Source organism: Malania oleifera, chromosome 7, assembly GCF_029873635.1.
Source record: "Malania oleifera isolate guangnan ecotype guangnan chromosome 7, ASM2987363v1, whole genome shotgun sequence".
NCBI classification, from domain to species: domain Eukaryota; kingdom Viridiplantae; phylum Streptophyta; class Magnoliopsida; order Santalales; family Ximeniaceae; genus Malania; species Malania oleifera.
This window is the reverse complement of record NC_080423.1, coordinates 40113478-40136548: the sequence shown is the minus strand read 5'-3', so window position 1 is coordinate 40136548 and position 23071 is coordinate 40113478. Positions and strand designations below refer to the sequence as shown.

The 23071-nt window shown below is 36.1% G+C and overlaps 1 protein-coding gene across 10 annotated transcripts; it reads right to left on the bottom strand.

Moving 5' to 3' along the window:
- Positions 1 to 12501: 12501 nt before the first annotated feature.
- Positions 12502 to 17953, bottom strand: LOC131160073 (protein FAR-RED IMPAIRED RESPONSE 1-like). 10 transcript variants are annotated; one of them, XR_009137920.1, is made up of 11 exons: positions 17770 to 17935; positions 14568 to 16887; positions 14416 to 14472; positions 14215 to 14286; positions 14025 to 14093; positions 13868 to 13936; positions 13698 to 13766; positions 13421 to 13489; positions 13248 to 13342; positions 12951 to 13092; positions 12502 to 12862 (listed from the first exon to the last, which is right to left on the bottom strand). XR_009137920.1 is itself a non-coding variant. In XM_058115387.1 (10 exons), the coding sequence occupies exons 2-9, from the start codon at positions 16881 to 16883 to the stop codon at positions 12974 to 12976; spliced, it is 2799 nt and encodes a 932-aa protein (XP_057971370.1). In that variant the 5' UTR covers positions 16884 to 16887; positions 17770 to 17935; the 3' UTR covers positions 12502 to 12862; positions 12951 to 12973. The 10 variants fall into 10 exon arrangements, 5 of the variants coding, with proteins under 5 accessions (XP_057971370.1, XP_057971374.1, XP_057971375.1 ...); XR_009137922.1 differs by having other exon boundaries at positions 12951 to 13342; positions 13868 to 13930; positions 17770 to 17953; XM_058115387.1 differs by lacking the exon at positions 13248 to 13342 and having other exon boundaries at positions 12951 to 13051.
- Positions 17954 to 23071: the final 5118 nt, after the last annotated feature.

Below are 23071 nucleotides of genomic sequence, written 5' to 3'. Positions count from 1 at the left end.
ACTCGTCGATGAGGTGACGTGTCTTGTTGATGAATCCACACTTTATAAATAGGTCTTACTCAGGTTCCAACGAGAAATTCATGCCGAAAAATCCATTCTCTCTCTAAAACCAATCCCTCTCCCCTTCTCTCCATGATTCTGGCTTCGTTCTTCACCGACTCGACAATCGGAAGCCGCTACTCTACTCCTGTGAAGATTCTCTTCAAGTCTACTGGAGTAGAATGTTGGTTATGCCAACTTGGCCACCATCCCAAAACCAAGATAAGTTGATTATTTGGGCATTTTTAGTATTACCAAGCTTATCTGAGTTTAGAATCAATGTTGTATAAGAATATACTAGTGTTTTGTGGAGTAAAACAGGGGTATTGTGTTTTCAGGATTAGGGTGTTTTTGGGATCCTGCAGATATGGGTTGAGGACCCCAGTGGGTATATTTCCAAGAGTTCAAGTAAATTATAGTTTAAAAATGTTGCATATGTGGAGTTGGGGAAAATATGAATGTGATAATTATTACGGTAAATTTAGTTGTTCGACTGGAAATTATATGGGTGTTATTTCAGGGAGTTGAAAATTGGGAACGCCACATGTGTGAATTTATGAGTAGTATTTAGAGTTAGATAGTCAGGTAAAGGGAATACATGTTATGCCTGCCTTATTAGACATTTTATCGGTATAATATAGTATTTGATTAGAGCATAAAAATTATACAGTTTTACAGAACATATTTATAGAGATTTTATTGAATTGTGTGGCATGAGAAATATTGGAATATTATAGAATATGTTATACAGTTTTACAGAAGTATGATTATATAGCCTAGAGAATTATGAAACATAGCTTATACAGTTTTACATATAGAGCTACGGCATGTAGAATGTTACAGACATACCGTCTATATGATATACAGTATTTTACAGAATCATGCTTATATAGTATTTTACAGAATTACGAATACGTAGCATACTCCAGAACAAGATTGTATAGCATTTTATAGATCTGACTATGCAGTATTTTATTACCATGATATACATAATATAGAACAATGATTATATAGAATTTTATAGAATCATGATATACAGAATATAGAACCATGATATATAGAAATATAGATTATACTGAATATAGAGTCATGACATACAAAATACAGAATTACAGTTACAGATTTACAAATATACAGTTATTACAGCGTTATGGCTATACAGTTGATACAGAATCATGGTTATACAGAAATACAGAATCATGGTAAAACAATTTGATTTATACAGAAATATTATTATACAGTATTAGACCCTGATGGAATACAAGTTTATAGAGCACGGTACCGTTAACCAATTGTGCCCTCAGGTAGAGTTGTGAGCTCGTTGGTGTCCAGACTAGGTGGAGTGGGCCTTTTGTGCTATAGGCATCTAGATATGCATACAGTTAGGCTAACACTGAAGGGCCAACCAGTGTTTAGCCCCGCCTTTAGGCCGCACAACCTAGTTATGAGGGGGTAAGTCATGACATATAGCCATCTAGGGGGAAGTTTACAGATATATAGCTATGTATAGTACACACAAAGCTGAGACTACGTATTATAGATAGAAGTACTTTTGAGTAGATAACTCAGAGATTTCCATATTCTATATAATATAAGCATATGTTATTATACAAATGTTTTCTTGATATATATATCGTATACAGTATTAATTAAATGATATGTTATCAACTAACTCATATGTCACACACTAGTGATAACATGTTTCTCTTTACTAAGAGGAGTCTTACCCCAAAATTATTAAACATTTCAGGTAATCCAAAGAGGCGAGCAAGGCCAGCTCAGACGTAGAGTTGGTGTAGAGTCGGCGTAGTCTTGGGGTGAGTTTTGGGCTGGTCTGTGGAGCTCACAGTGTTTTGGGACTTTTTGGGAAATGTTATGTATATGTGTGTATGTGTACAATTAGGTATATGGTACTATGGTATTTTATTTTGGTATTTGTAGATATGTATGTACTTATGCTGCTTAGGTGTTATATGAAATGCACAGGATATCATGGTCCCACTTCGGGTCGTAATGATGATAGTTATGCTCATGTAAGGTTTCAAAGCTCATTTATTAATATAAAAAAATTTGATTGAAATTTCAGGTCGTTACAATTTGGTAACAAAGTATAGGTTGCTAGCTTTTGTAGACTATAGAGTGCAGTGAAAATAATACCAGAGTATAGGAATGGATCAGGAATTTAGTGTGTCAATGTTGGGGAAATGAAGATAAGTGTTTAGGGTTTTGTTTAGTGATCGGGAAGCAGAATTAACATTGTGGTTTCTGTGTCTTTCCTGGGGTGACGATTTCAGAAAAGTCATAGGAAACTATGGTCGGGTTGTGTTTCTCAATTGCTGGACTGAATCTTAAATTGAGAGTAAGAATGATAGATTAATTGGTGATATGAGATTTCAAGTAGTTGAATATGTTAGTTATGTTATACAGACAAGGTCCTCAGATTATGTTTATTTTCCTTTTCAAGATGGACCCTGGTGGGAGTAGCGCTCATGCCCGTGGGGATGAATGGGGCAGGCTCCTCTAGAGCAGGTGGTGGGGATTCAAACGCAGTCTTAAGTAGTGTGGCTCAGCAGGTTATGGCTGAGATTGCACGTAGCTCCAAAAAGTAGGGAGAATCATCGATAGATCAAGGTTGTATTATTGAAAAGTTCACGAAGATGAATCCTTCAGCCTTTTCAAGAAGAGTCGATCCTACAGTGGCTGAGAATTGGATGCAAGAGATCGAGAAAATACTGACGGTCCTCTATTGCACCAATGAATAGAGGGTACTTTTTGCTGCCTATAAACTTACAAGTGAGGCCGAAAGGTGGTGGACACGAGGTTACTGAAGGAATAAAGACAGGTACCAGTAGCCATGACCTGGTGTTGATTTAAAGAAATGCTATTTGATTGCTATTTTCCCGCCACCTTCAGGGAGGTGAAGGTAGTGGAATTTATGGGATTGACTCAAGGGAATCTTACAGTTCAGCAGTACGCAGCGAAGTTTATTGGGCTGTCGCGCTTCGCTCCTTATATTGTTCCATATGAGGTGAAAAAGGTTAGGGTGTTTGAGAGGGGTTTGAGATGGGATATTTATAAACAAGTGGTGGTTTTAAAGTTGCAGGACTTCTCTGAGCTAGTTGACAAGGCCACTATGGCGGAGGAGAGTGAGCAGAAAGATGTAGGAGCACCGGGTCAGAGGGATGTGGGGACCTCAAGTTAGAGAAAGAGGCCTGCATCTTCAGGATTTCAGGCGAGTTTTAGACAAGGTTTTTGGAGAGAAGATAGATCTGGCAGAGTTTAGAGACAAGAGGGAGGAGATCACGGGTACCGGGGTGAGCAGGCATACCCTATTTGCTCTGTTTGTGGTAGGAAGCATACAGGAGCATGCTAGTTGGGGAGTAATGTTTGCTACAGTTGTGGAGGACCTAGACACATAGCACAGGAGCATCAGTGGTCACTAAACAGAGCACCAGCCCCTAGACAAATCCAGAGACATAATTAGGCACCTAGGGGTGGCGGCCAGTAGAAGAATGTAGCCCCAACGAGGGTTTATGCACTAATACCGGGAGACGCCGAGACCGCCGCAAACATTGTGACAAGTACTTTTATTGCTTTATCATATAAAGTTGTTTTTTTTTTTTTGACACAGGTGCCACCTATTCATTTGTATCATCAGGTTATGCTAAATTATCTGGGATTGAGGCACAACTATTAGATGTAGAGTTGTCTATTGCCATGCCAACTGGATCTGCAGTGAGATGTAGGAAGGTAGTTAGGAATTTTCCAGTGGTCATTCAGGGGAAAGTACTTCCAGCTAATCTCATGATACTAGACTTGCAAGGGTTTGACGTGATATTGGGTATGGATTGGTTGGTAGCTAATCATGTCAACATTGACTGTTATAAAAAAAAGAAGTGATTTTCAGGCCCCCAGGAGAGCAGGAATTCAGATTCATGGGATCGCGTGTACGCGCCCCACCACAGTTAGTGTTGGCTTTACAAGTGAGGAGGCTGCTTCAGGGCGGTTGTTAGGGATTCGTAGCTTATGTAAAGGAGAGACCAAAGGAGAATTAAAGCTTACTGATATTTTAGTGGTTAGAGAATTTCCAGATGTTTTTCTGGAGGAGTTACTTAGCTTACCACCTAATCGAGAGATAGAATTTGCAATTGATCTGCTTCCAAGGACGGCACCAATATCTAAAGCGCCTTATAGAATGGCTCCAGCAAAATTAAAAGAGTTAAAAGATCAGTTGCAAGAGTTACTAGAAAAAGGTTTTATCAGGCCTAGCGTGTCACCTTGGGGAGTACCGATTTTATTTGTAAAGAAGAAAGATGAGACTATGAGGATGTGCATTGATTACAGAGAAATAAACATAGTGATGATAAAGAATAAATATCCTCTTCCTAAAATTGATGATTTATTTGATCAGCTTCAGGGGACTCAAGTCTACTCAAAGATTGATCTCCGATCAGGGTATCACTAGGTGAGAATTAAGGCAGAGGATGTTCCAAAGATGGCTTTCAAGACTCGTTATGGGCATTACGAGTTTCTCGTTATGTCGTTTGGTCTAACGAATGCACCAACAGCGTTTATGGACATAATGAATCAAGTGTTCCATCAGTATCTGGACCAGTTCTTTGTGGTATTTATAGATGAATATACTGACCTATTCGAAGAGCTTTGAGGAGCATGAACATCACTAAGGCTGGTGTTGCAGGTATTGAGGGAAAGAAAGCTAGACGTGAAACTCAAGAAATGTGAATTCTGGCTGAAGCAGGTCATTTTTCTAGGACATGTGATATCCGGGAATGGTATAGTAGTTGACCCAGGCAAGATAGAGGTAGTGGTAGATTGGGCAAGGCCGAGAAATATTCAACAAATCAAGAGTTTTCTAGGACTGGTAGGGCATTACAGGTGCTTTATGGATGGGTTTCCAGACTGTCAGGTCCCTTGACACAGCTCATGAGAAAGAATGCGAGGTTTGAATGGTCTAATGAATGTGAGCAGAGCTTTCAAGAGTTGAAACAGAGGCTAGTTACTGTGTCACACCCCGAACTCGGTAACGGGACCCAAGGGTGATTTAGTAACCTAGCATGTCCCTGTATCATACAAATCATCAATGATACAATACCAAATGAATGAGGGTCTGACCCGGTGGGGTTCCCAGGCACCCTAAACACATTCATAAATACGACAAATAAGCAGCGGAAAATATTCTTTCTATATATATTTTGTACCATACTAAAGTCTATACAAAGGGAGTCTAGGCTCCATAAAACAAAACATAAACCCAGGTGCCAACAATACCCCAAAATGACAACCTGACAAAGTCATAACACTTACACAAGCGCTATCCGCAGTACACCGACCACTATGCTCCCAACACAAGGACGCTAGTTCCAGTTACTCGAAGGACCTGAAAAACATGTACATACGATAGGAGTGAGACACATCTCAATAAGGCAGATCCAGGTTATATAGGTGTGTGGCATATGAGTGTTATCATGACATAAAACATACATAGTTAAAACAGTTCTAGTATTTTCACAAAACAAGCAGTACAATCTGGTGTCGTCACACCCTTCGGCTGAAGCCAGACTGTCTGGTGGTACTTCACACCCTTCGGTAAAAATCGACGATTTGGTGATATTTCACACCCTTCGGCAAAAGCCAGCAATCTGGTGATATTTCACACCCTTCGGCAAAAGCTAGTGCACTCGGTAACCTGGCATAGCATCAGCCCACAGTTTTGAACCGGTGCAGATCTGGTGCTTTCACACCCTTTGGAAAAATTTGAAAAATCTAGTGGTATTGTGCACTCTTCGGCAAAAGTCGTATTTCAAACCTAGAACAATTAGAAACCTCGTTCCTATTTTCTTTTAAAAAAACACAACTCATGCATATTCATATAACAAACCAATCCACACTCATTTGGTAATCACAACAATCATGGTTTTCAAAATACAATTTATAACAAGTCAAGGCATGGCCAGATATATTCACGCCAGATATGTAACCCAATGCCCCTTTTTTCCCAAAACTGTAATATGCAACCCATAATTTTACCCATTAGATCCCTCCAAATGAGTAGCCAAAACACATACAGGACCTTGAACCACAATTCTATTGAGTCCGATTTCAAAAATAATCGACATAAACAGAATCCCCTTACCTTTCCCCCAAACGACCAATCCCGAACTCTACGGTCCCTAAACAACGAACCGAGTTCCCAAAACCTATAAATCACAGTACACAAAGTACTCACAATTCTATTCCCTACAAAACTATCAACGCAGAATTGAAAATCAAACCTTACCTCAATTTTGAGCCAAAACCCGAAAATGCTCAGAATGAAGATTTGATCCACAAATCTTGAAGAAAATCATTCTCTGATCCTCGTGGTAACATCGGATCCACGATTCCAACAACGTACGACGAAGAAATCTAGAGAGAGAGAGTGCTCTTCGAATTTCTAGAGAGAAAGAGAGAGGATTTTAGATTTCGTAGCTGAGAAGTAATGGAAAATGATACTTCGTCGACGAGCCAATGCAGATGGTTCATCGACAAAATGATGGCCTTGTCGATGAGCTTGAGATTCCCAGTTTCCTAAAACCTCTCAGCTTCAACTCGTCGACAAGCACTTGAAATTCGTTGCCGAATAGTAAAAGGCCTTCGTCGATGAACTCTGCCTTTGTCGACGAAGCCTACTCAATTACCATTTTACCCTTCTCTTAATTAATTTATTCCAAATCTCACGGATCAGGTTCTTACATACTGCCCCAGTGTTGACAATTCCATTAGGAGAGGATGGATTTATTATTTACAATGATGCGTCTCAGAGAGAGAGCTCGGGTGCATGTTGATGCAGCATGGGAGAGTTATTGCTTATGCATCCAAGAAACTTAAAGAATATAAGAACTATCATGTGCATTAATTAGAACTAGCTACAGTGGTGTATGCCCTCAAGATCTAGAGACACTATCTTTATGGAAGGAAATGTGAAATCTTCACGAACCATAAAAGTTTGAAATATTTCTTTACTCAAAAAGAACTGAATATGAGGCAAAGAAGATGGTTGGAACTCATTAAAGATTATGACTGCACTATTAGCTACCACCTAGGGAAAGAAAATGTGGTAGCTGATGCACTGAGCCGAAAGTCAATGGGAGCAGTATTGCCAGCAATGGAGATTCAGCACCCTATCCAGATGGATTTGGAGAGGTTAGGTGTGGAGCTGATGGAGGATGATCACCAGGCATTCATTGCCAACCTGGTGGTATAGCCTACCTTGTAAGAAAGAATTAAAGCCGCCCAGAGGAGTGATCCAGAATTAGCAAAACTGATGGATAAAGTACAAGATGGACAGGGAGAGGAGTTCAATGTTTCAGATGACGAAGCTCTGAGGTTCTATGCTAGACTATGCATTCCTACTGATGTCGAGATCAAGAGGACGATTTTAGAGGAGGCTCATAGATCCCTTTACACTGTGCATCCGGGTAGTACAAATATGTATCGGGATCTACAAGAATCCTTCTGGTGGAGCGAAATGAAGAGGGAGATTGCTGAATTCATTAAACAGTACTTAATGTGCTAGCAGATAAACACTGAGCACTAGAGACTAGCAGGGCAGTTGTAGCCACTTTACATCCCTGAGTGGAAATGGGATCATGTTTCCATGGACTTCGTGTCAGGGGCACCTCCAGTGCGACAGGGACAAAACGCTATATGGGTGGCCATAGAACGATTGACGAAGACCGCTCACTTTATCCCTATTAAAGTTAACTACTCTATGGACAGACTGGTAGAGTTATACATTCAGGAGATAGTGCACTCTCATGGTGTGTCAGTATCTATAGTCTTAGACCGAGACCCCCGATTTACTTCGCAGTTTTGGAGGAGTTTCTAAGACACTATCGAGTTGCAATCAGTATTCAACACCGCTTTTCATCCTCGGAAAGATGGGTACACAGAGAGGATGATCCAAATACTTGAGGATATGCTGCGAGCGTGCGTGTTGGATTTCGGGGGGTGTTGGATCCAGTATTTGCCGCTAATCTAGTTTGCGTACAATAACAGCTATCAAACCAGCATTGGGATGGCACCGTACGAGACTTTATACAATAGGAGGTGCCATTCTCCATTATACTAGGATAAAGTGGGATAAAGGCGAGTATTGGGACCAGAGTTGGTACAGCAAGCATACAATAAAGTCCGGCTTATTAAAGACAGAATCAGTGCAGCTCAGAGTCGGCAAAAAAGTTACGCGGATACTCGCTGCCATAAAATAGAGTTTCACGTGGGAGATCGGATATTTTTTAAGGTAGCTCCACTGAAAGGAGTTATGAGATTTAGGAAGAAGGGTAAGCTGAGCCTTAGGTACATTAGCCCATTTGAGATACTTGAAAGAGTGGAGTTAGTTGCCTACAAGCTAGCTCTACCACCAGCTCTGTCTAGAATACACAACGTATTTCATATTTCCATCCTGAGGAAATACATCCTAGACCCATCCCACGTGATCAGTTATGTAGAGATAGGACTTAGAGATTCACTGGCATATAAGGAAGCACCAATACAGATCCTAACCAAGAAGAAACAGGACTTGCATGCCAAGAAAATTCAGTTAGTAAAAGTCCTGAGGAGGAATCATGCTATAGAAGAAGTTTTGTGGGAGCTTGAGGAGGAAATCAAATAGAAATACCCACACTTGTTTAGTGGGATACAGTAATAGTCAATTTTGTTCAGATAATGACAGTTTTATTTTAATCAGTACAAAATGATGAATGTATAGTTGTATTTTAGATTATAAGGTAGGTAATCTTTAGGTTTTGGGAGAATTTTTCTTTTATGAGTATAATTGTAATATCCCAGAACTTCTTATGTAACCACAGTATTCCTCCGCCATAAGTAAGGCTAATTAATAAAATAAGTAGTTTGTTTTCCTCAATGGATGGTGTTCAATATAGATAGAAAATTTCAGAGATGAAATTTTATAAGGAGGGAAGAATGTAGATACCCAAAGAATTATAATAATTAAATAATAAAAGAAAAGAGAAGAAAAGGAAAATTTCAAAAAGGGACTCACAGGGAGTCGTCGACGAACGCAGGGCGCTCGTCGACGAGCATACTTCTTGGGCTCATCGGAGTGGACACATGTCTCATCGACGAGAACTTACTGAAAGGGGTTTAGTAGAGCCTGAAGTTCATTGACAAGGGATTCGAGTTCGTAGACCAAATCCCTTCATGGACTCGTCGACGAGGTGACGTGTCTCATCAATGAATCCACACTTTATAAATAGGTCTAACTCAGGTTCCAACGAGAAATTCATGCAGAAAAATCTCTTCTCTCTCTAAAACTCGTCCCTCTCCCCTTCTCTCTACGATTTCGGCTTCGATTTTTGCCGATTCGACGATCAGAAGTCGTCATGCTACTCCTGGGAAGATTCTCTTCAACTCTGCTGGAGTAGATTGTTGGTTAGGCCAACTTGAGCACCATCCCAAAATCAGGGTAAGTTGATTATTTGGGCATTTTCAATATTACTAAGCTTATCTGAGTTTAGATTCTGTGTTGTATGGGAATATACTAGTGTTTTGTGGAGTAAAACTGGGGTATTGTGTTTTCAGGATTAGGGTGTTTTTGGAACCCTACAGATATGGGTTGAGGACCCCAGCGAGTATATTTCCAGGAGCTCATGTAAATTATAGTTTAGAAATGTTGGATATGGGGAGTTAGGAAAAATATGAGTGTGATAATTATTACAGTAAATTCAGTTGTTTGACTAGGAATTAAATAGGTGTTATTTCAATGAGTTGAAAATTGGGTATGCCGCATGCATGAATTTATAAGTAGTATTTAAAGCTAGATAGCTAGGTAAGGGGAATACATGTTATGTTAGCCTTATTAGACATTTTATCAGTATAATATAATATTTGATTAGAGCATAAAAATTATACAGTTTTAGAGAACATATTTATAGAGATTTTATTGAATTGTGTGGCATGAGAAATACTGGAATATCATAGAATATATTATACAGTTTTACAGAAGCATGATTATATAGCCTAGAGAATTATGAAACATAGCTTATACAGTTTTACATACAGAGCTACGACTATACAAAATTTTACAAAAATACAGTGTATATGATATACAGTGTTTTACAGAATCATGCTTGTACATTATTTTACAAAATTATGAATACGTATTATATTCCAGAACAAGATTGTACAGCATTTTATAGATCTAACTATAAAGTATTTTATTACCATGATATACAAAATGTAAAACCATGATTATACAGAATTTTATAGAATCATGATATACAGAATATAAAACCATGATATACAGAAATGCAGATTATACAGAATATAGAGCCATGACACACAAAATATAGAATTACAATTACAGAATTACAGAATATACAGATATACAGTTATTACAGCGTCATGGCTATACAGTTGATACAGATCACGGTTATACAGAAATACAAAATCATGGTAAAACAGTTAGATTTATATAGAAATATTATTATACAGTATAAGACCCCGATGGAATATAGCAAGTTTATAGAACATAGTACCATTGCGTTACAGTATAGACAGTGCAACCATACATCTCTAATAGAATATGGTACAGCCGATTGTGCCCTCAGGTAGAGTTGTGAGCTCCCTGGCATCCGAATCAGGAGAAGCAGGTCTTTCGTGCTATAGGCATCTAGATATGCATACAGTTAGGCTAGCACTAGAGGGTCAACCAGTGTTTAGCCTCGCCTTCGGGTCGCATAACCCAATCATGAGGGGGTAGGTCATGACATATAGCCATCTAGGGGAAAGTTTACAGATATGTAGTTATGTATAGTACACACAGAAAGTAGAGACTACATATTGTAGATAGAAGTACTTTTGAGTAGATAACTCAGAGATTTTCATATTTTATATAATATAAGCATGTGTTATTATACAGATGTTTTCTTGATATATATCGTATACAGTATTAATTAAATGATATGTTGTCAATCAACTCATATGTCACACACTAGTGCTAACATGTTTCTCCTTACTGAGAGATAACTCACCCCAAAATTATTAAACATTTCAGGTAATCTAGAAAGGCGAGCAGGGCCAACTCAAAGGTATAGTTGGTGTAGAGTCAGCATAGTCTTGGGGTGAGTTTTGGGCTGGTCTGTGGAGTCCACAGTGTTTTGGGACTTTTTGGGAAATGTTATATATGTGTGTGTATGTGTACAGTTAGGTATATGGTACTCTGGTATTGTATTTTGGTATTTGTTGGATATGTATGTACTTCTGTTGTTTAGGTGTTATATGAAATGCACAGGATACCACGGTCCCATTTCGAGTCGTGATGATGATAGTTATGCTCATGTAAGGTTTCAGAGCTCATTTATTTCTATATATATATATCGATGGAAATTTCAGGTCGTTACATTTAAAGCCATTTAGTTAGGAAAAATATTTTAATTTTTAGTTTTTAAATTTTTTTAAAGTGCATTTCAAGTTATTTTAAAATTTTTTAGGCTAATACTAAATAGGTTGAAAATGAATAATTTGTTTAGTTGCACACAATAATTTTTCCATTTTTATTTCTAAATTTCAAAATAATTAAGAAAAAACAACTTATTTTTAAATTTTTAAAAAAATTATAAAATGTAACATTTAAAATTATAAATTTTGGAACTTGAATTTAAATTTTTATGTACATGAATAATAACCCACACAAATTAAAGTTTAAAGTCTAAATTCTTTGCTCCCATAAGTTAAAAAAGGTCAAAAAAATTTTTAACCAATAAAAAAACATTTTCTACCTTTTCCATATAAACAAAAAATTAAAAATAAAGTGTACTTTTTGTAATTATTTTAAAATTTTAAAATAGTAAACAACGCTATTTTCATAAGCAAATAGTGTCAATTTTTTTCATTTTATTTCTCTTTTACAAATATTATAAAATTAAAAAATTAACTAACTTCTTTTAATTTTTTTTAAAAAAAATTAATATTATTTTCCACAAGTAATTGGCCTCAAACATCTCTCGAAATTCTTTTAGGTTAGTAAATCCATTTACAAATTCTTGGCACCCATTTGCTTCAAAAACATAAAAAGACAATACAATTTGCTTATCAATTTTTTTAAGATTATGTAACATAGTTTTTAAAATTATGAATTTTAAAACTTAATTTAAATTTTTGTAAATTTATTTTTCAAAAAAACAAAACTCAATATATTATCCATACATATCAAAGTTCAATATCCAAAATTTATACTTCCATATGCAGAGTATGAAATTAAAAGAAATAATGAAAGATATTTACAACTTTTACATATAACTTTAAAAAATAAAAAATCATTAAAAAGTTGAAAATTTTGTAAATATTAAAAAGTTAAAAATAAAAACTGAAATTCTTTTCACAAACAAATGGTACCAACATTTTTTTATATTTTTAATACAAATATTATAAAATTAAAGATTAGTTAACTTTTTTTATATTTTTTTTTTTCCAAAATTAAACTAGAAAATATATACTCAACTAAATGGCCTCAACATCTGAGTTCTTTTGGGACAATCCAGAGTCGTACACCCATTTACAAATTAGGACCCACAACCCCATTTACAAAGAGCACTCCAGCTCTTCCGAGATCAGAATCCTCAACTCTACTGGTGTTTTCTGTGTATCAACATCAGTGTAGCTCAACAACAACAATCCACCAAAATAAATGAGTAATCAATCTTACACTTAAGCTAACTACGTCAGTGCCGATCCAGAAAACAAGAAGTTCGCACTCTTGAGCTCGTTTTAATCCTGTACAAGTACCTTGCCCTGCCTCCACCTGTGAAAATACATTTTTCTTTCAATACAATTTTTTCATTAATCCAAGATTAATTGAAACAAATGACTAAATGCATAAAGCAATATACACTGCTTGCGATCGGGCTGTAAATCATCCCAGCACAAAAAACATGTTCCAGCACAGGCTATGAACTGTGACAGCACCAGTTGCACATTCTTCCTTCACACCCTTGATACAGAAAGCAGGAGCAACTGACTTTAGAAGTTCAGCTATTAAAGTGCGGAAAATTAGACATTTTCAAGCAAAAAAAAAAAGAACGAAGGGCGCAAATCAAAAGGAACCTGCGATCAACTTAATTTTTTACGATAAAATGCCTAGGTAGACAAAGATGTAAAACCCAAGTAAAATATGACAACTTTCACACCATCACGGCTAAAACTGCTATTGAGAGAGATGCTTTGAATGCAAATGTTTTGACGCTATGCCATCCAACTGCACTGATGCCATATTAGACTGGTCCTGCCAAAATAGGGAAAACATGTGGTGACGATGCACAAAAGTAAAACATTAGTTTATCCTGTGTCACTGCTTGAATACCATGTCTTGCAAACCATCCTGAAAGTCGAAACAACTCTGAATAGTTTGTGGTCTGAAATGCAACTGTCCCTACAAGCATGCAACAAAATATTTAACTATTTAACCATGCCATAAGAAATGGCAGATAGGATATTGATAATTCAATGGGTTCCACTTATCAATGATTAACGAGGTGTTCATTAGACAAAAATAGCAAGAATCTTGCCTTTCAATAATTACTGTAAGTTAAACACATAAAAAGGACATTTCTTATCAGGCACTAGACAAAATGTCATACCAGAACATGCATCCTTTGTTGAGTCATGTAATGACCATCATGGATCCTGGCAATTGAGTTCAACTGCCCCTGTAACAAGAATATATACGGATTTTTCAACTATTATAGAGAGAGGACCCAAAAATAAGAATAATAATAACAAAGCACATAGACTGCAGCGACACCCTTACCAGCCCATGCATGGTCGATTGATTGCCATAGTAATCATCATGGTTTGGAGCTATTGAGTTCAACTGTCCCTTGGAAAAAGAAATAAAAGGGTACTTTGAATTAAATAACACAATCGTAAATCCTTGCATTAAAACAATAAGAACAATACACCCATACCATTCCTTGCACAACTTGCTGCATGCCAAAATAGCCATCAAGGGTTGGAGTTCTCGAGTTTAATTGTTCCTAAAATAGGTCAAGATGCCAAATTCAGAAAAATTCACGCCTAAGATTTTATTGAAAGTGGACGAGGACAATTAATATTTCCTCTTCAAAACAATATTGTCACAATTTAATAACACCATACCATCCCTTGTATGCTCTCTTGTGTAGCATAAGAACAATCAAGGGCTGTTGGTGCTCGTAAATTAGAGTGTCCCTACAGCAAGTATGGAACCCACATTTGGTTATGCTATTATTAGAAATAAATCCCATCACACCATAGACATTATTTTACATAAATTAATAGAAATTAGTTAGTAGGCCAAAATACAGAAGATAGACAAACCATTTGTTGCCACCTATCATGCATCCCAATGGTTACAACCTCTGACTCGAAATGTACCTGAAATATATGCAAATGGCTAATAAATAACTTTGTCAAAGAATTTGTTAAAAACTTGGTATATAAACAAAATAACCATCCATAACTTGTCTCACCTTTCCGTTTTTGGATGTACTGCTCTTTTTGTTCATTTTGCTTCTACTGTTTCCTTGGTTCACTTCGTCGAAGTCATGAAGACCATGAGTTGCTGATAAGCTAGGTTCTATTACATTCTGAATTGAATTATTCATATTCTCACATTTTCTCAACGCTTCTTCCAATGCATTGTATGCAATATTGTAACTCTCTTGAGATAACGACCCTTCATCGCCCAATTTGAAGGCCCGTCGACATAAATTATTATATCGCTGCACCCTAGACTCAAGCACATCCAAACTTTGTCCTGTTGCTTCTCTGTTTTTTGCATCCTTAGTCCAGCGTTTCAATATATATTGAGATGGGATGTTGTGCACACCAGACATCTGTAGAACAATCATTGCATGTCTACAAAGAAAACCATTGTACTCAAATGAGCGACACAAACAAGAGATATCTGAGGTTGTTTCATTCCACGCCACAAGGAAATCTTGATTCTCTTCAAAATCTTGAACCTTATATGTTACATTTGCTCCATCTTCACTTTCTTTTTTTGGATGACAAGCCACTACTCCCAAAACCTCTACTTGAAATTTCTTGAAAATTGCATGGGTGTACAATGCTGCCATTTGTTTTCCAAAAGGTGATGGAGATTTTAATCCTGGTTGCTTATGCCAAGTCTCAAAGTCTGCTTTTGCTTCCTCCTCATACTTTTCCCGCAAAATTATTTTGTGTTGGTCTAGTAACTCTTTCAGTGTAGTTTTCCTTAGCATGTGCTTGTCAAAAAAGGAATTGATACTTTCTGTCCGTTGGCTTGTAGACATCCCAGCCAGAAAAATGTCTCTCATGTATGTTGGCATCCATCGCCTACGATCTTCGTACAGTGATTGAAGCCATGCATCTTTTCTTAGATCAAACCTATCAACCATTTTCCACCATCTCTTTTCAAACTGTTGATCCGTCCAAGACTTAAAAATGCATTTGTTAAATTTTGCCACAAAATTTTCATTTTGCCTCATTACATAGCTAAGCTTTTCAGGAATCTTGCTCAATATATGCCACAAACAGAAACAGTGACGAGAACCTGGAAAGACCTCTGCAATGGCCTGTTTCAAGGCATTATCTTGGTCCGAAAGAATCACTTTTGGAGCTTGGCCACCCATTGCTCGATGCCATGCCCGCATCAACCAAACAAATGTTGATTTAGTCTCATCGGCAACTAATGCACATCCAAGCAACAAGAACTGAAAGTGATGGTTCACTCCAATAAAGAGAGTAAATGGCAATTTATATTCATTTTTTATATATGTTGTGTCAAAAAACACAACATCATTGAAATTTACATAATCAATTCTACCTTTTGCATCAACCCATAAAACATTTCTCAAACACTGTTCTTCATTCAAATCTATTGCATAAAAGAAGTTAGGATTCTCATCCTGCATGTACAAAAACTGGTCTAGCATGACTTTTGCATCTCCATGCTCTAAAGCCAACTGTTTTCCACCAACAAATTGATTTTTGATCCCAACATTCTGATTCTGAATTTTCTTATGTCCACCAGCTTGTCTGGACATAGAAACATGCATCTTTTTTGTTCTGGCTCGGATAGCATGCAAGGCATCAACATTACCATTACCAAGATTGATGTTCCTATGACCCCGAAAATAATAGGCTTGATCTGGAAATATTTCATGATTATGCTCTTTTATGAAACTACGAATTACCCATCTTCCATCTTGCCTTCTCTTTACATGCATGCAGGCCTTGCAATCAGTTTTTGACCAAGATTGATTAATTCTACCACGTTTTTTCTTGATTGAAGTAATTGCAGTGCCATCTACACTGGAAACAGGTTGTGGAACTTCAGCAGTACCACATTCCCGCTTGTTCCCATATCTGGTACATACAAACTTTGCATCAATAAATTTTCCAGAAATCCTTGATCGACGACTGGCCTTTATTATGGTGGCAAATCCGACAGACTTCGCATATTCTTTATAAAATGAAAAAGCTTCCTCCTTCGATTCAAATTCCATCCCATCATGGGGCTCTAAATTTGTAGAAGAATTCAAATTTACTCCATCTCCAGGATGCACATTGTGTGTGCCATCTAAAATTCTTCTGCCCAAATTTCCATTGTTTTCCTTATCATTTCCAGCAATATTAGAAGAATTCACAGCCAGTTGATCCCTATCATGCAATTCATCTCCAGTGTCCACCATAATAACATTCAAATTTTGTCTTTTTCCCTCATGATGTTCCCCTGAAGGCTGTTCAAGATCTATTCCCATAAAGAGAATCTGATTCTTGTTTAAAGAAAAAGTTTTATACATGTACCTGTGAAAAAAAAAATTCACAGTTTCATTGAATACCATACAAATATAAGAAAACTAAAAAAAAGAAAAATAAAAATAAAACAGAACAAAGATAAGTCCATTTTTCAATCGACAATAACCCAATATACCCCTATGCTGAGAAAGAAAGAGGAGGAGGGGTTAGAACCAACCTGCTTAAATCCAGCAATTTCATCTATTGATTATCATCATATTGTGAAAAAATCATGGTCCATTTTTACAAAATAAATCAAGCTTTGTCACGCATAACTTAAAAGAATCGTCAGAAAAACCACCCACCAATTCAAGCAGCGAATTAATTACTATAGAAAGAAAAACAGCTACTTCCATAGACATGCACAATATATATATATATATATATATATATATATATATATATATATATATATATATATCAATAATAACGGATGCAAACAAAAGAACTGATAAACTGGGCCATAGCTATTGCTCTTCAATGCCCATTAAACGTGCCTTCTCTAAGAGAAAAATACTAGCACTCGGTATGAGCAAACCGTCGCATCGAGCAAAGATCAACAAATCGATAGCTTCTAAAGCATTTGAATTTTGTAAAAACTATCGAATGATTTTATATAGGATTATAGTCAGCAACAAGCCTAAAGAGACCCATCTCACTTCTCCATTCCTCCATACTCTTTCTTTCCCAAAAATTCTACTCATTCAACTCTCCAATTCTAATCCAAACAAAAAAAACTATTTCAAACTCGTGCTTAACACACTCATCTCAGTCCAGTCTCTTACATTCAGTCCAAAATACTTCCACGCTTCCGCATCTTTTCTAAGAAATACTACACGTATTTTTCAAATTTCAACGACATGAGAGACAGTAAAGACGGGGAGAGAGTACCTCTACAACTATTTATCGCCATTCTCCTCCTCGTCGCAGTCATCGTCCTTATCGTCGTCTTCGTCTTGCTCTGGCTTATGCCCTAATCGGGCTACTTTGTGTAGAACACGGGAGCCCCAATTTTTGCTCCTCAGTCGTTCCCGTCATTTCCCTTAAATTTTTATATTTTCTTATAAGGCCCTGCAAGTAATTCTATTTATGCTCCACATCCTTATCCGTTATGATGATGCATGAAATCATGAATATAATTTTTTATTTAAAAAGGAAAATTAGTTTTAAAATTTTGATTTCTTAATAAAATCACAAAACAATATGTAAATTTTTGTAAATTTTTTATTTATAATATGGTAAGACAGAACTGAAAAAATGAGCAACAAAAAAATAGTAGGACCATTTGTATTTTTCAAAATTGATTTATTTTAATGATGAATTATTTTAAAATTTTTATTTTTACAAATTTGATGTAACACAATAATTGAAGTTAATTTTTTTAACGACACATGGATATTAAATATATATATATATATATATATAAATATAACTAGTAGGAAATTCTCTTGTTTAACGGTGCAAATTATAGAGTGCAAATGATTTATGATAATTATTTAAGTTTGTGAATTGAAACTATGATAATAATGATTATTATGCGTAACTATATGAGTTTTGAACCTTTCAGGTTCATGTGGCATAACTTTTTTTTTCAACCATTTTTAATGTCTGACGTAGTTGGAACCATCTTTTTTTCCCTTTTTTCTTTTCTTTACTTTTTTTTTTTTCATCAGTTTTTTTTTTTTTTTCATATGACAACTAGTACGCATCTTCCTCCCCCTTTTTGTTTTCCTCCAACATTACCTTTTTTTTTTCCATCCATTTTTATTGATTGATGCTAGTTAGAACTCATGTTCTTCTTCCTCTTTTCTTTTCTTTATTTTTTTCATCTAATTTTTTAAGTTCTACATGATAGTTGTACCCATCTTCCTCTCCCTTCTTCTTTTCCTCCATTTTCCCTTATTTTCTCTTTTCCTTCACATTTCTATCTCCCATTCAAATTCTCTTTTATCCCCATTTTTTCGCACATCTTTTTGGGAAATCTTCACGTCGATTGTTATGGTTGGCACATTCACGAGTTGTTGGGATGCATGTTCATCAACGGGGTACATATTTTGCATTTGATAGGGAAAGGCAAATGGAGTATATTAAGCTTCACCCGGAATGCTTAATCAAAGCAATATTTTTTGGGTCAAACCTTCCAAACAAAGATCTCCTCATTGGGTACGACAGTATCTAGCACTTAAACAAGGTCCAGTGGACAAAACAAGGATTAAAGTTCAGGTCATATTTGTTGCAATGGACCAAGACTCCTAATTTCTTTTAGATCACCCAATCTTTGGAAGACATTAAGGCCTGATTAATCCTAGCAAATTGTGCGGACACCCATAGTCGATTTCTAAAGAAATGTTTAAAGTCATTATGGAATAATCTAGAGTTCTTTGTGATCCTTTTTTTTCAATAAGAATGAAGATATCAACCCGACCAATGCAATTCATAAGGGAATGAATCTAAAACACTATTCTATGGCCAAGAATAAGCTGACCCAACAATGAGAGGAAGGACTCATCGAGCCAAAAATGTCACAATAGGCTTGTGAGACTTTCTATGTCAACAAGAGGGCTAAACAAGCTCCAGGAAAACTTAGACTCACCATAAATTATCATCCCCTCAACTGTTTCCTTGCTGATGACAAATTCTCATTACCAAATCAGAGTAACTTATTCTCACAATTGTCAGAGGCCCAAAGATTCTCAAAATTTTACCTTAAAGCAGGTTTTTGGAAATTGGGCTCCATCCAGATGATAGACCCCAAGACAGCTTTTTAGATACCCAATTTCCACTACCAATTGACGATTATGCCATTTGGGCTTAAGGTGGCCCCATCCATCTTCCAAAGGGCAATAATTAAGATCTTTCAACCCATTCTCCACTATGTCATGATCTACATTGATGATATTTTGTTATTTTCAAAAGATACAACATCCCACTCTAAGCTCCGTCCCGGTTAAAGGAGCAGGGATTTAGTGGAATCCTTGAGTGGGTTGCTCAAGGCAAGGATGTAGACCGGGTTGGCTGAACCTCGTAAAAATTGTGTTTGTCTTCTCTCTTCTTTTGCTCCTTTTAATTTTCGCAACACATTTCATTACCTATCTTGCATGTATGTATATTGAATAACCTCATACGCACTTGATAATTAATTGGGTAAAATAGAATTTATTGAGATAATAATTTGAATTAATTTCAAAACCCTGTAATTAATTTATTAAATATAGAAATAGGGATTAAGTGATAAAATAATCTTAAAGATTTTTAAAATACTCAATTCACCCCCTTATTGGGATTACACCTGAATTAACATATATATATATATATATATATATATATGTGTGTGTGTGTGTGTGTGTGTGTGTGTGTGTGTGTGTGTGAGAGTGAAAGAACTAGTCATTTTATGCTTGTTAAGGTAATTTACAAGTCAATCTGGTTGGCCAATCAATTTAGCACTAGTTGTTAGAGTAAAACATCTAGCCACTTAAGCCAAAAATGGGTGGATCGATCAACCGCCTATAAGGGCTAGTCAACAGCCTCTAGCTACAACCTAAACCGATCAACCGCCCTAGGCTGCATTGCCTGGATTAAGTCACTTTGCACCATAGTCAATCAATTTCTTTAGAGATTACGTATAATTACAACTTAAAAATATAATCAAATTATGTTCAAATAATTAGATTTTAAGTAGTTTGTTATCGTCAAAATTAGGCCATGAAACCTTGGAGCTCATATTAATAAATCTGTAAAGATGAAAGAAGTGTCTAATCTAATAGTCACTCAACAATTATAAATGACAGGGATTTTGGAGACGAAAATAAAGCTGGTAGATTTGCTGAAGTTACTTCTGGTGTGAAGAGAAATTGGGTTTTTTTTTTTTTTTTTTTTTTTTTTTTTTTTGCACAACTACAATGATTTGGAAAGTTCATCCAGAATATGGTTTGGCTTTGACCCATCAATCATAAAAATTATAAACAACAGCAAGCTATTATGGTATCTCTGATCACTGCCCAATAGTTGTAATGTTAAACACTGATTGCAATGATAAACCAAAGCCCCTTTCAAGTTCTTAAATTGTTGATTGCTCATGATTACTTCCTTTTTATTGCAGCATCTTAGTGAACAAAAATAAAGGGAACTCCAATGCTTATCTTAATTGTTCAACAAAAATAGTTTATGATGTTCGGCAGTAGCATAATGGTACCTGGGGAAGAAATGCTAAAGTCATAAGCTAATGTCATGAAAGGGGACATTAATGCCTTGGGAGCTAAAAAGAAAATGGAGGAGTACTTGAAACTATAGATGGTTGAAAAGGAGAGCCTCAAGTAGAAATCTAGGTAGAATAAGTTGAAGCTAGGAGATAAGAATGCCAAAATTTTCTCTATTATAGTGAAAGCTAGAAATGCTAGAAATGAGATCAAATGCCTACTAAATTATAATGGGGTTAGAATGGAATCTTTTGATGATATTTTAGCTAAAATCTATAATTTCTACAAGAATCTACTTGGTAAAGATGACCCCAATGTCAAGGCTTGTAATTGGCAATAATTCAAAGGATTCTAAACTTCAAATTAAGTAGCTAGCATGAGAAGATTCTCAATGCGCTCGTTAACGAAGAAGAGATTAGAAAGGTGATGGGTCTGTTCCACCTGTGCCGGTCTATCAGGGGAACTACAATACTCCCATAAAGTCACAACAACTGTCATCTCCCACACTCTGTTTGAGATGTGTGGTAGCACTAACAAAGACATAATCGTAATTATATAGCTACGGTACCGTTCTTCGTAAAACTAAACTAAGTTATTCGAGTTCTGATAACATATAGTACATTTCATATATTTATACGTAGTTGTTCCATATTTCATAGAAATATCTGACATATTCATATTTTCATAAATTCTGACATAACGTACATAATCACGGCATCTACGCCGACATAAAACATAACTTAACTTACTAAACATAGCCTTTCTGTACTGTTAACATAATGTTTTAAAACCGTAATTCCTATACTGTTTTTAGGGTTTTCTTGAATTTGTCATAACATGCTTATTCTAGAAAACATAATAATCTGGTAAATCATAATTTCCATAGAAAATCATACTCATGCCACACAAATAGGAATAATATTCTAATTATAAAAATATAAGCTGAAATCATATTTTCTAATAAAATGTATTAAATATGTTTTCCTATTCAACAATAGTATTTCCCAAACACTGTACTAAACATACATATTATCTGAAAATAATTGTTGTATATTAAATAATAATTTTATGAAAAGCACTGACTTAATTTATCCCCTTACCTGACTTACTGAGAGCTCACAATTAAACCCAAAATTACACCTGTGGTGTTCCCAGCTCAATACCTTGAAATTTATATTTTCACCAATAAAATTTCAGCATTATTCCATCTACTACACTTTCCTCAATCCAGAAATACCAAATACCTTATAAAACTTAAAATACCCAACTTACCCAGATTTTGGGATGGTGCCCAAGTTGACCTAACCAATGATCTACTCAGGCAGACTTGAAGAGAATCTTCCCAGGAGTACTGTGGCGGCTTCCAATCATCGAACTAGAGAAGGACGAAGCCAAAAATCTAGAGAGAAGGTAAGGACGAAACCTATAGAGAGAGAGAGAGAGAGAGCGAGAGAGAGCCTTGCATGAAATTTTCTCGCTGAAACCCGAATTTGGCATATTTATAAAGTGCGGCCTCATCGACGAGACATGTCACCTCGTCAACGAGTCTAAGAAGGTAGTTCGCCAACGAACACTTACCCTTCGTCGATAAATTTCAGGCCCTGAAATCATCCCTCCCAATAATGTCTCGTCGATGAGACAAGCGTCCACGTCAACGAGCCCAAGAAGCCTGTTCATCAATGAATGCTCTGCGCTCGTCAATGAGACCCTATTGAGAATTATTTTTGAAAATCTCTTTTTCTCCTTTCTTTTATTATTTATTTACTATAATTCTTCGGGTCTCTATATTCTCCTCTCTTTATAAAATTTCATCCTCGAAATTTACTATATGTACTCAACACCATCTTTCAAGGAAAATAGACTACTTATTTTATTACTTACCCTCACTTGTAGCGGAGGAATACCATGGTTACATTCAATTCCTAGGAGATTACAAATATACACAAAAAATAAAAATTCTCTCAAAACCAAAACACTACCTACTAATAGAAAATTAT

Coding starts and splice junctions, on each gene's coding strand:
- LOC131160073 (XM_058115387.1), bottom strand. CDS start 16,883: ATGTATAAAACTTTTTCTTTAAACAAGAATCAGATTCTCTTTATGGGA. Junction 14,473..14,567: donor GTACATCCAAAAACGGAAAG/GTGAGACAAGTT, acceptor CATATATTTCAG/GTACATTTCGAGTCAGAGGT. Junction 13,490..13,697: donor AACAAAGGATGCATGTTCTG/GTATGACATTTT, acceptor GCATGCTTGTAG/GGACAGTTGCATTTCAGACC.